This window comes from Chiroxiphia lanceolata, chromosome Z (genome assembly GCF_009829145.1).
Source record: "Chiroxiphia lanceolata isolate bChiLan1 chromosome Z, bChiLan1.pri, whole genome shotgun sequence".
Lineage (NCBI taxonomy): Eukaryota > Metazoa > Chordata > Aves > Passeriformes > Pipridae > Chiroxiphia > Chiroxiphia lanceolata.
In genome coordinates this window covers 29,475,852-29,488,710 of record NC_045671.1, presented here as the reverse complement: position 1 = coordinate 29,488,710, position 12,859 = coordinate 29,475,852, and the positions used below count along the sequence as shown (strand labels likewise).

The 12,859-nt window shown below is 45.5% G+C and overlaps 1 protein-coding gene and 1 long non-coding RNA gene across 3 annotated transcripts in view; one reads left to right on the top strand and one right to left on the bottom strand.

Annotated features, from left to right (window-relative positions):
• The window catches only part of LOC116780874, a 51,245-nt gene extending 45,374 nt beyond the window's left edge, over window positions 1–5,871 (bottom strand). Inside the window, exons 1-3 of one of the 2 annotated variants that reach the window (XM_032676235.1) lie at window positions 5,412–5,871; window positions 4,875–4,946; window positions 4,027–4,040 (exon numbers count right to left, since the gene is read on the bottom strand). In XM_032676235.1, the coding sequence (XP_032532126.1) occupies window positions 4,027–4,040; window positions 4,875–4,946; window positions 5,412–5,520 (195 nt within the window). In that variant the 5' untranslated portion in view covers window positions 5,521–5,871. The remainder of the gene's footprint in view (window positions 1–4,026; window positions 4,041–4,874; window positions 4,947–5,411) is intronic. The other variant, XM_032676234.1, reaches the window with a different exon arrangement.
• On the top strand, window positions 5,696–12,650 carry LOC116780875. Its single transcript, XR_004354687.1, has 4 exons — window positions 5,696–5,735; window positions 6,626–6,886; window positions 11,359–11,429; window positions 12,518–12,650. It is a non-coding gene; the product is annotated as an uncharacterized LOC116780875 (long non-coding RNA).
• Window positions 12,651–12,859: the final 209 nt, after the last annotated feature.

Genomic DNA, 12,859 nt, shown 5'->3' with positions numbered 1-12,859 from the left:
CAGGGGCCTTGCAACTACTGAAAAATTGGGAACATGCTTCCTCCAAAAGACCAACAGGCCCAAAGCCTGTTGCATGACACGGTTCGATAAGGAAAGAAAAACATTTCCTCATGCCGAAGTTGACGTGGAAAGAAGACTCGACAATCCATGGGTTCAAGCAGAGTGGTGTAGCTTGGGGCTATCTCCCTTTATTGGAGATGGTTAGCTCTATTTATAGGGTAAGGTGGGAAGGTTCTGGAAAACAGGAGGAGCATAGGACTGACAGGGGTGACAACCAACCAGGGAAGGAAGGAGGGAACAAGGGATCAGCAGGGGCCAATGAGGGAAACATCTGCAATGCAGCAAACTTGAACCAATAGGAAAAAAGGGTATTATTCTGAGGAGAAAAATATGATGAAAATCGATAAAAACTGGGATACAACAGATAGGGAACATGCATTAACGATTCCAAATAATAACAGTCTCTGTTTGAATTGTATCATGTTATATACCTTCAAATCATATCTTCATCTATTGTTTCAGCCATAATTTCCTTCAGCTGCCTTCCATTCAATAAACTTTTCTTCTTCGCATTCCATGCCCTCCTCATCCTCAGGATATGGGGTTGTAAAGGCAAGAAGGCCTTTTATTAACATGGCTCCCACCTTATATAGAGCGAGAACAGAACTTTCTGGAACAAGATGGAACCGAGTGGATATACAAATGGAAACCATACAAGGAAAGATAGGGAAGAAACATATCTCTGTAAGGAAAACATGAGAGGGAACTAGCCTTTTAAGGAGAATCTGCACTACAGCATCAAACAGCTATTGAGAAAACAGAAACACAAGGGGAATAATCAACTAGGGAAATTTTCATAAAACCATGAGAGTAAAACATAGGGAAGAACATAATAAACACTGAATGCTAAGCAACAGTCCATAATGTCAGTCCATAGTGTTTGTCACACAAAGGCTTCTTCTTCCCATGAATCTTGCAGGTTCTGTCTCCATCTTCTGTATCTTTCTGTGTCCCCATCTCCCACAGTTGCACATCTTCTCCGCTCTCAGGCATCTTCTAGGGAGGTGAGGGTGTCTGGGGAATACAGACCACTACCCCCTCCTCATATCCCCAAAAACTTTACCTCTTGCAAAGGGTGTTGTACTTTCTCAGGAGGGATCTGTAAGTCCAGGGGTTCTAGGTGTTCAGTAATGTCCTTTTGGATTATCTGTACAGGTGCAATTTCATCTCCTGCTACCAAAATATCATCATTATACTGATATAGTCTTACCTCAGGTGTGGGAGGAATGAGTGACAGTTCTTGTACCAGTGGATGTGTGCTACAGTGGGTGAATGTTTAAACCCTTGTGGGAGTAGGTAAAAATGTACTGCTGGCCTTCCCATACAGAAGCGAAATGCTCCTAATTTTGATCTTGCAGGGGAACCATAAAAAGCATGTCTTTAACATCAGTAATGACCATAATTTTGTGAGTTTGTTCTTGTATGGTGGCTATTAGTTTGGCTATATTTGGAACTGCTGTAGTGAGGGACCCGGTGTTTGCATTAAGACGTCAGTGGTACACAGTTAATCTCCAACTGGCACACAGGAGCGTTATAGGGGGAATGGGTTGTAATCACTATTCCTCTTTGGTTTAGATTCTCAGTAACTGTGGTGATTCCTTCTCTGGCTCCCAAGGGTGAGGGGTAAGGTTTGTCGTTGGTTACTAGGGAGGGAGGAAGAGCAGGGGCAGTATCTAGCAGGTGCAAATGCTGGGTTTCCTTCCTGAAAGCCCCTGCAGTCCAAGACCTTCCCTTTAGGAGGTCCAGCCCCAAAAGATTTCTAGGAAATTTTCCCAAAATCATAAGGGCTTTGATCGCTTTCTACTCCCCTGGAAACCAGCATCTTACTCTTGTCATTTGGGGCTGAGTGTATCCAAAAGCATCCACAACAAATATACCTTTGCATGAGGGAATGTTTCCACACCAAGAGGCATCTTCAACCTTGAGGGCAGATATTTGAGCTCCAGTGTCTTTTAAAAGGTTATGGGGACTTCGAAAGGTTATTAATAAGTCTCCTTTGGAATTTTTGTTAAGCCATCTGATAGAAAGCCACCCTCCATCCCCCAGCTTACCTACTGGGGACGAATGAAAGTGTTTCCCACCACCTCCCCTTTTTGTGGTTCTTCTAGGGGAGGGGCTGTAGCAGGGACAACAGCTTTATTGATCCCTCTTTTGCCAACCATGCTTTAACTAGTACCTCCAATTTTCAGTGAATTTTTGGGATTCCTTTTGCAAACCCAAAAGCCATTTCTCTTTCTCCTGTGTTCTTCATTTGTGTGAACATGTCCTCCTTGCCCAGGTGAGAACATTAGTTTTCTAAGTTTTATAGGGAGCACTGATGTTCTGCATTCTATGTGCCAAATTAATTTGGGATCAGTATTGTTAGGGAGTATTTGACCGTATTTTCTTCCATAATTAATTAATTCTGTGCCACCTCTCCCCACGTCCAAATTTTATGTTCCCTATGGCTACAGCTGGGGTTACAGCCCTTTCCAAGGTGGCTCTTTCCCCATTTATGAAGCTTGCTGTTTGTCCTTTTAACTGAATGTGTCTCAACTTGTGTTCGCAGTTTAAACAAAGGCAAAGCTTTTTGCGTTATGTCAGTTTAAGAAGCAATGGCAAATCATACATTGCCTTTCACCAGTTCTTTACAAGCCCCAGCTGGAAAACCAGGCTGATACTGGGACAAAAGTGTTCTGCCCTGGAGTGCAGGTCCCTTCCAGCTCCTCTCACAGATCCAGCCCTGCTTCCAGCTCTGTGCATTCAATTACAATACAAACAGACAAAAGAGGTGAGAACTCACTGTCTTTTAACAATATATTTGTTTATATATTATCTATTAAACAAAACACTATCTTCTGAAGTAAAGTACCCCTGCTGGTACTGGTAGCAGGGACACCAGGATGGTGTGGGCTGGAGTGAGTCCAGGGAAACCCAGTTCTCCCGTGAAGAGGCCCCGTCAGCCAGAGAGCAGCTGGGACAAGCGGGCAGAGGTGCGGGATCTGTGCCCATGTTCCTGTATAGCTGGGCGAGCTCTGCCGCAAAGATCCTTGGTGACAGGCGGCAACTGTTGTTGAACTTGGTGTTTGCTTGGTCTCTCTCGCCCCTTCCTGCTCCTTCTCCTGACTCTGCTTTGCTTTTATTTCTAGATGGAGATGGAGATTGAGATAAAGAAAGAAGATTTCTTCCCAGAAAGAATCTCTATGGGCTTCCTTGTGCTGCTCTGTCTCCCTGGGTCCTTCTGTACAAGAGACTTCAGAGGAGTCTACTCATGGATATGAATTAAGAGCCCAGTCAAAGGACCGTACCATGGAGGTTTCAGCAAAGTGCTCCCAGGAGCTGCCTTGGCACTCCAGCACTGTGCAAACACTCCATTGCCAATGGTAGCAATAAATAACTCTTGTGAAAAGCCAACTCACGTGTCTCCTTCTCAGCCGTGACATGACTATGGCACAGACCATTATGGTAAGCAGGAGCACAGCCAAGGCTGCTGCAGTTCCTAAGATATAGTTCTTGCTAAGCCCTGATAATCAGCAGTTTCGGCTTTTCCAGTGTAGCTGACCCTGACAGGAGAAAGGACAATGCAAGAGACAATGTTTGTGCTCTGTGCTAGGGATATCTCAGATTCAGGGCACTTCAGATGCACAAGGGATTTTGTTTTCAGAGACTAGTGCCTCTGGCTCGGGTTTTTAGGACCAGGGGAGAAGGGATCCCTTAAGGTTCTCCTAGAGAAGAGCCTGCACCAGCACTGCCCAGTTTGTTCCTTCAGGCTGCAGGCCAGGGCTGTGTGCTAGGGACCTGCAGTTCATCCATGGAGAGCATGCAGGGATACACCAGAAATACTCTTCTTTCGAACACCAGCGTCTCCTGAGCACTCACTTAAAGGACGTTTCTGAAGCTGAGCAGGTGTCTTGGTGCCTTGTATTGCCTCTCCTTCACCTAAGACTGGCACTCTTCTCCTATCTGGAAGGTCTCCTTCTGCACAGCCTTAGGCTCCATCTCTTTAAAAAGAACAAGGGACAGTTTCATTAGAAGTAACTGTCCCTCATCAGGAACACAGTACCATGTTCTGGGCACCCTGGCAAGTGGCAGGGAGGAGCCCACTGTCCCCAAAAACAGGAGGAAAAGCACAACCAAGTTTTTTGTGAGGTGACTAGAAACGTAGAGCCAAACCACCCAAGACTGAATTCACCAAATGAACCCAAATGAACTAGGAAGCCCTTCAAGTAAGCTGTCTGACCTCACGCTGGGTGTCCAGCTCCAACCCACCCCTGACCCTGAGGTCTGGAAAGAGCAGCCAAGATTTCCTGGGACATCACTTCTGCCTAGATGCTGGGCTGTGCATGAGCCAAACACAAACTCAGCACAGTCCTGTTCCTAACACCTGGATATCAGCATCTGCACACAGCAGCTCTGGCCAGTAATGGTACAAGTGCAGCAGCAGCTGCCCCTGGCTCTCAGCTGGAAGCCCGTCTGGGAGCAGGAGCTGTGCTGGACTGTCTCTGTGGCTCAGCAGTCCACGCAAGGTGTGAAATGGAGTGTCCTTGCAGCAAGGCTATGACTGATCACTTCCAGCTCCATGGGCTACATCAGATCCCCAGAGTAAGCGAAAAACTCAGCATCCCAAGTTCTACAGTTAAGAGAGTGGGATATACTAACCAGATGCAGCTTTCTCCAAGGCTCTTAGGAGTTCCTTTGGAATTACAGGTATCTTCTGGGAATCCTTCACTATTATAGATTTTAGAAGGACGTTAACATATGAAGATACATTTCCCATGAACAATATGCTAAAAAGGGGTCTTTATTCTGTGAAATAGCGGAGCCTGACTACTCACCCTTGAGATACCAGCTTGGAATCAACATGGAATCTGGCTCAGGAGCTGGAAGAGGCCTTTTTTTGGCCACATCTACAACCAAACACTCACAAGAAGTTACCATCACACCTCAAGAGCAGAATGTGTAAGGGGGTCACAGAATGACAGGGCACACAGACAGGTCTGTGTTCTCACAGCTGCAGGGGTGCCTGGCTGCCCTTAGGACTTTGAGCTGGCACCTCTGAAAGGAAGCAAAAGCCACGATGTGCCCATGTGACCTGCCTGTGCATCAGTCCTGGAGCTCAGCCATGAGGCTGGATAACTATTGCAATGTGATGGATGAGTGCCAAGTTTCTGGCCCTGCACTGCCACTTCCCTCCTCCCTGATCATGAGGACCCTCTCTCCCCACAACCCCTGAAGCAGTTGCAGCCCCTCCACACCTCTCCAGGCTATGTCTGCCCCACTACCTGCACCGTGCTGCCTTCTTGGCTCACCCAGTCCTCGCCCTGGCCACACTGCCGCCAGCCCAGGGTGGGGGATGGCCCCTGCCTGCCTACCTGCTCCCTGCCCTTGCATTGGAGCAGACTGGGCATCCTGGGCTTGCAGGGCCACCAGAAAGAGGGGGAGGCAGCAGGTGAGGACTACGACCCCCAGTGCTCGCAACATGCTGCTGCTGCTGCTGCCACTGCTGCTGCCTCAGAGGTGTCCAGAGCTGGCACTGAACAGCAGATCACAGTGGGGCTCTGTGACCTCACATCAGATGGGGCTCTCTGTCCTCACGTCCCCACCGGCCCCTTCCCTCTTCTAGGGCTCCCCAAAAAACTCCCATTGCCCATGAAGTCCTGAATCTGCCCGCTGTTGAATTTCCTCGTTCTGCATTGGTGTGGAAGGAGCAGAAGTGGAGAAGGGTGGATCTGTTTTGGAAGGCAGCGCTGTGCATGGGAGTGCAGAGGCACTTGGGTCTTGCTTCCAGAAATTGCTATCCTAAGCCCTGCTATGAAGACTCCATAAAAGAGTCAAGTGCAAGTGCCTTTCCTTGGTACTCTTTTGTCTGCCACTATTCCGGTGGGAAACGTGCTCTTCCTGCTAGTTTTGCTCCAGGTTCATGATGTTTGAAGACAGCACTGCTTCCCTCTGCTACCCTCCCTCTAACATCGGTGTGCTGCCCTCAGGGTTATCCTAAGTGAGCATGGCTTATTCCTTTCCCTCTTCCAATCTCATTTAAAGCTCTCTCATTGAGCCCTGCCAACTCCTAATCAAAGATCCTTTACCCCTTTGAAACAGTGGTACTCCATCTGCTGCCACCAGGCCTGGTGTCCTCTAAATGACCCGTTGTCCAACCCACCCCATTCTGCTGGTAACATCAGGCTTAGAGCCCAGTAGGATTTTCCTGTGTCTACCCTCATCATTCTCTGCAATTGGCAGGATAGCAGAAAACACTGCATGTGTCTCAGATCCCTCAACAAGTCATCCAGAGGCCCTGAGATCTCTCTTGCTTGTCCTCAGACATCATGAGGTACTGATACAGGGCACATACAAAGGTGTAGGTTCCAACAGCTAAAAATTAACACAGATGACCTCTTGCTGAACAGCTCCTGAGGGAAACAATATTCATGACTTGTGTGTGCAGGGCCCCCAAGGCACAGAAAGCTCTTGGAAAGCCTTCTAGAGCACCTTTGGTAAAATTGCTCAGGAAGCACCTATTAAACCCCAAGTGTTGCATAACCTCAAGCATACAGGCAATGACAGCTCTCCTCTGGATGTTCCCAAGGCTCATAACCAGTATCCAGCTGAGAAGCTCGATGAACATGGCCAATGCCATCCTCTGGAATCAAGCACAGATCAGAGAAATCACTTCACACTCAGAGAAAGGAGGAAACTAGAGAAAAAACTGATTGTCCATGCTTCCATGGATAACAGGCTGTGAAAGGCCACACCAGCATCAACCCTGCATGTTTCTCTGGGCCAGGGACCAGCAGTTCATCCAAGGGGAGCAGGGCTGCTGGGCTAGAGCTGAATCTTGTTTTTCCGGGTGGGTGTCTCCTGAGCTTGCCCCTCTGGGATGTCCCAGTGCCACAGTGACTCTAGTGCTGAGTTTCTGGCCCTGCACTGCCGCTCTCCACCTCTCTGATCATGAGGACCCTCTCTCCCCACAACCCCTGAAGCAGCTGCAGCCCCTCCACACCTCTCCGGGCTGTGTCTGCTCCACTGCCCGCACCGTGCTGCCTTCTTGGCTCACCCAGTCCTCGCCCTGGCCCCACTACTGCCAGCCCAGAGTGGGTGCTGGCCCCTGCCTGCCTACCTGCTCCTTGCCCTTGCATTGGAGCAGACTGGGCATCCTGGGCTTGCAGGGCCATCAGAAAGAGGAGGAGGCAGTGGGTGAGGACCACAACCTCCAGTGCTCACAACATTCAGGCAAGAACTCGCTGCTTTTGATGAAAAAAAAAAATATTCATTTAAAAAATCATCATCTTCTGGTGTAAAGTATCCCTGTTAGTAAAGGGACACTAGGACGGCATGGACTGGAGTGAGTCCAGGGAAACCCTGAAGTTCTCCCATGAAGAAGCCCTGTCAGCCAGAGAGCAGCTGGGACAAGCAGGCAGAGGTGTGGGGTCTGTGTCCATGTTCCTGTACAGCTGGGCGAGCTCTGCCGCAAAGATCTCTGGTGGCAGGTGGCAGCTGTTGTTGAACTTTGTGTTTGCCTGGTCTCTCTCACCCCTACCTGCTCCTTATCTGACTCTGCTTTGCTTTTATCTCTAGACTGAGCTTTGCTTTCCCAGAAAGTCTTTATGGGCTTGTCCTTGTGCTGCTTGGTCTTCCTGGGTCCTTCTGTACAAAGAAATTTCAGAGGAGTCTACTCATGGATATGAATTAAGAGCCCAGTTAAAGGACTGTACCACAGAGGTTTCAGCACAGTGCTCCCAGGAGCTGCCTTGGCACTCCAGCACTGTGCAAACACTCCATTGCCAATGGCAGCAGTAAATAACTGGAGAAAAAACTCTTCTTCTCAGCTGTGACATGACTATGCAGCCAATGAGTATTCCAAGCAGGGCACAGGTGAGACTGCTGCAGTTCCTAAGATATAGTTCTTGCCCAGCTCCCAGTGACCAGCAGTCTCAGCCTTTCCTCCAGCAGCAGTCCCTTGCAGGAGCAGAGAGTTACACACTTTTCTGTGCTTGGCACTATGGGTAATCTCAGATTCAGGGTGCTTCAGATGCACAAGGGATTTTGTTTTCAGAGACTAGTGCCTCTGGCTCTGTGTCTTAGGACCAGGGGACAAGAAGGATCCTTTAGGGTTCTCCTGGAGAAGAGCCTCTGTGCCAGTGAGCAGCTGCACCAGCACTGCCCAGTCTGTTCCTTCAGGCTGCAGGCCAGGGCTGTGTGCTGGGGACCTGCAGTTCATGGAGTCTCATTCATGGAGAGCACTGGAGGGATACAGCACAAATGCTCTTCTTTTTCCAAGTCAAGTGCCAAGCACTCACAACCCTGTAGGTGAAGAGATATTCAGCCTAAGGCCTGTAGCCTGTCCTAGAGCCCATGCAGTCTTTTGGCACACTGGGCTTCAGTGAGGCACAGGAGCCTTCTGGCTGAGAGGAGTGATATGTCCCTACTGTGCCACATTTGCAAGGCCACTTGTCCAAATCTGGGAGATGCTGGTCCAAGAGGTGATCATGAACTGGGAAGTTGCAAAATCCCTTTCAGTAGAAGGGACCATCAGAGTGTGGATTTCTGGAGCCCTTGCAGTACTTCAGAAGTGTATGAACCCATCAGTGGAGGTGGTTTAAAATGAGCACGCCATAGATCTCAACTAACTGCAATACTTACAGTGATAATTATGCTGCAAGGTGTGATGTGTACCTCAACAACATCTCAGTTCATCCACACTCAATGTACCCTTCTACTTGCTTCTTCCCTCTATGGGAGTTGTGTGTCAAGATCATTTTCCCCCATCCTAGACTGCCATATCACTTACAGTCACTTCAACTAGTCATGAAACACAGAATCATAGAATTGTCAAATTTGTAAAAGATCTCTAAGTTCATAAAGTCCAGCCGTGAGCCTAGCACTACCACCTTTTTCACCACAAAACCACATCCTCAAGTGCCATATCTACAGACTTTTTGAATGCTTCCAGGGACAGTGATGCCACCATTTCCCTAGGCAGCCTGTTCCAATGCTTGATAACCCTCATTGTGAAGAAATTTTTTTTAATAACCAGTCTAAAACTCACCTGGTGCAAGAGACCATTTCCTTTTGTCTTGTCACTTGTTACCTGGAAGAAGAGGCCAATTCCCACTTCACTACAATGTCTTTTCAGGTAGCTGTAGAGATCAATAAGGTCTGCCCTCAGCCTGCTTTCCTCCAGGTTAACAACCCCAGCTCCCTCAGCTGCTCCTTATCAGACTTGTGCTCCAGACCCTTCACCAGCTCCTTTGCCCTTCTCTGAACACGCTCCAGCATCTCCATGTCTGTCTTGTAGTAAGGGGCCCAAGATTGAACACAGGATTCAAAGTGTGGCCCCACTAGTTCATGCTGATGACACAGTGATATTTTGTTTGTTGCTCAACAGTGCTCATCCTAAGTCAAAAGGACTTTTCAGTCTCCCATGCTCTGCCAGAGAGCAGGTGCACAAGAGGCTGGGGGGAGCATGGCCAAGAGAGCTGATCTGAACTGGCCAAAAGAATATTCCATACCGAAAACCAATGTGCCCAGTATAGAAACTGGAGGAGTTACCTGGAAGAAGGCTGATTGGGGTTCGGGGACAGGGTTTGGCATTAGTTAGCAGGTGGTGAAGAGTTGTATTGTGTGTCAGTTGTTTCTCTTGGATTCCATTTCTCTCGGATTCCATTTCTCTCCTTCTCTTTATAATTACAATTATTACTAGTAGCATACTTAGTATTATTCAGGTTGGTTGTTTTCTTTTTTTCCAAATATTAAGATGTTTTAATCACAATCCACGAGATTTATTTTTTACTTTGTGTTCTCTCCACCAGAGGGGTTGCAGTGGGGAGGAGTAAGTAATCATCTGTGTGGCACTTAGTTGCCAGCTGGGCTTAAAACACAACAGTTCTTTTTGTCACACAACGTGGAGCACAAAAGGTCAAGATAACAGCAGTTCTGAGCCGACTGTGATAACCCAAATTTGTTTTAAGCATTTGGTTTATTAATTTAGTAGTTGCTTGTCATCATGTTGCTACATTTACTCTCAGAGTTCCTATGTGTGTGCTTGGATGTGCTTTATAAAATGCAGTTCTTGCAGTATGTGTTGCTGTGGTGATGTTTATCCTCGAGGGAGTCTGGGCTAAGACTACCACTGTATCGTTCTTCCCAGTAGTGTCTGATGATAAGATAAATCGCCAGTCATGAACCTAATCTGGTATGCGTACTCTGCATTGGCATCTCGTCTGTACTTCAGGCGCGATCTAGTGGGAACTATCAGTAATAACACCTCTTACTGTTTCTCCATGGGGAGTTCCAGCACTCAGAGGGGATGTGTACTCCTTGAGTACTGCATTCAGTTTTGGGCCCCTCACTTCAAAAAGGACATTGAGGTGCTGGAGCATGTCCAGAGATGGGCAGCAGAACTCGTCTTACAAGTAATAATCTTGAGAAGAGGAGACTCAGGGAGGACCCCACAGCTCTCTACAACTACGCAGAGGGAAGTTGTAGTGAGGTTGGGCCATCTCTTCTGTCATGTCTGCACTGAGAGGGCAAGAGGAAGTGGCTTTAAACTGAGACGAGAGATACAGATTAGATATTAGAAAAGATATTTTCACTGTTAGGGTGGTCAGGTATTGGAATAGGTTGCCTAGTGGTGGAGTCACCTCCCTGGAGGTGTTTAAGAGGTATCTGGATCTGGTGCTGGGTGATAGAGTTCAGTGGTTTAGGCATTACAGTGGTGTTACTGGGTGGACAGTTAGACTGGATGATCTTGTAGGTCTTTTCCAATCTTGATGATTCTGTGATATTCTATGATTAATACTAAAGGACTTGTGAAATTTTCCATCAGGTAGGAAAGTTGGATTTGGCTTTTGTTACTCCCACTCTTATCCAAGGAATCTGTTCTTTCTGGATGTTTGTTTTATATTCTTTCATTGGAGGGTGATTCAGTCTGTATCATAACTCTGTTGTCTTTGCACCTTCTCCTTCAGCATTAAAATATAAAAATTATCCTACCTAGACTTCGCTTTCCATTATCAGTGACAGCACAATCTAGCTAGCTAATACCTTTGGAAAATTTCAGGCTCATTTTAACATTCATATAAAATGGGTTATCTCTATGAAATAGTTTTTCTGGTGCTTTTAAAATCACAAATAACTGAAAAATATTGAGACTGCATTGCACTGGTATAAATAAATTTCTTCAAAGCCTGTTAAAGATTACTGTAATTAATGGTGGTGAAGGGTTGTGCTTAGTACTTGTCAATGTTTTTGGAAAATATATTTACAATACAGAAGTGAATTATTTGATATCTTTATATATTTGTTGTCTTTCACACATAGAAACAGAGGGGGCTTTTGCTCACAGATTTGCCATTGGACCCAACTTCTAATTGAATGGAAATTTTGCAAATGTAAGACAGCTTCATTTACAATGTCTGTTCAATAATTTAATTTTTCATGTCAAAATTATTTCAGTTCTGTAAATATTATGAAGTGTGTATGAAGGCATAATATTATGAAGGCATACCTGGGAGACATACACTAATGTTACCATTCAGTGTACACAGCACACGCCCAGAAACAACTCAAAATTATAACTCAGAAAAAAAAAAGGCAGAGGAAACCTGGAGGGAAATATTTGAATATAATGAAAAATACTAGTGAAATTCCTTGAACAAATATGTGCTGTTTTTAAAGACTGGATAAACAATAAAGTGATTAGGAAAAAACCCCAAAAACCCAAAAAAACCCCCCCACAAACAACCAAACCTGGCAGAAGTACATGTAAAAGAGAAAGTATTACAAGATTGAATATTTTATACTAAATATATTTAGAATATAAATGAAAGATAGATGAGATTTTAAATTATGTGTATATGGATTATAAGAACACATCCATAGAAGACCTCCACATTTCTGAGTTTAAACCAGCCTGAGAGATTAGAATGAGATTCTTGCAGTCTTTTGGCATGTTAGCTGTTTTCTGCTGTTATAGGCAGGAAAGCAAACTAGATATGTGGATCAGTTCCTAAATACCAAGTTCAAAATGAAAAAAATCTTCCTTCATTTGAGATAATGGGAAATTATCTAGAAGTTTAGCGTAGACTGTTCTGAGGCAGACAGTTTTGTCTAAATCAGCCCTTCCAAGTTCTATGTATTTAAGGTAAGACCAGTATAAAAATAGTTAATTTAGAGTTAGATTGGGGATTTCTTCAGTGTTCCATGAGCACTGATTTAACCACAGTATAGACATACTCAGGTACCTGAAACCAGATTAATAACGAGATTGATAAAGTATAAGTAGTTTCAAGGGCAGTTTCCCTCAAACCATTTCTAATAAAACAGCTGAAGCAGCAAATCCTCCAATCAAAGAGACGAGAACAAACTTGGATGGTTTATGCTTTGAGTTAATGCCATTGAAACAAAGATTAATACTGTGATTATTGCTGTTAATTTTTTCTTGCCCTTTCTTCTTATTACTCACATTTGTGTCTTTCAGGTTGGAATCTGGAATTGCCCCATCTTTCTGCTCCTTTCAAAGATGAAAGAATATTTTTTTTTTAATGAAATACATTGAAACAGTGTTAAAATAATTTAAATTGGTGTTGTATGGGGTTTTTTTGTTTGTTTCACCTTACAGGAACCCTTTATTTATATTGGTGTTGAGTCAGGTCAGGTCATTCTCTAGAAAAAGAAACAAGGAGAAAGCATTTGTTATGCAGTATCTGCCTTCAGACTCCCTCTTCTCAGTGAACATTGAAAGTACTAATTTGAGGATCAGTCAGCATGCCTTTTGCTCTTCTCTGACTCATTCTCTTCAGAATGCTTTGAAAAACAAATT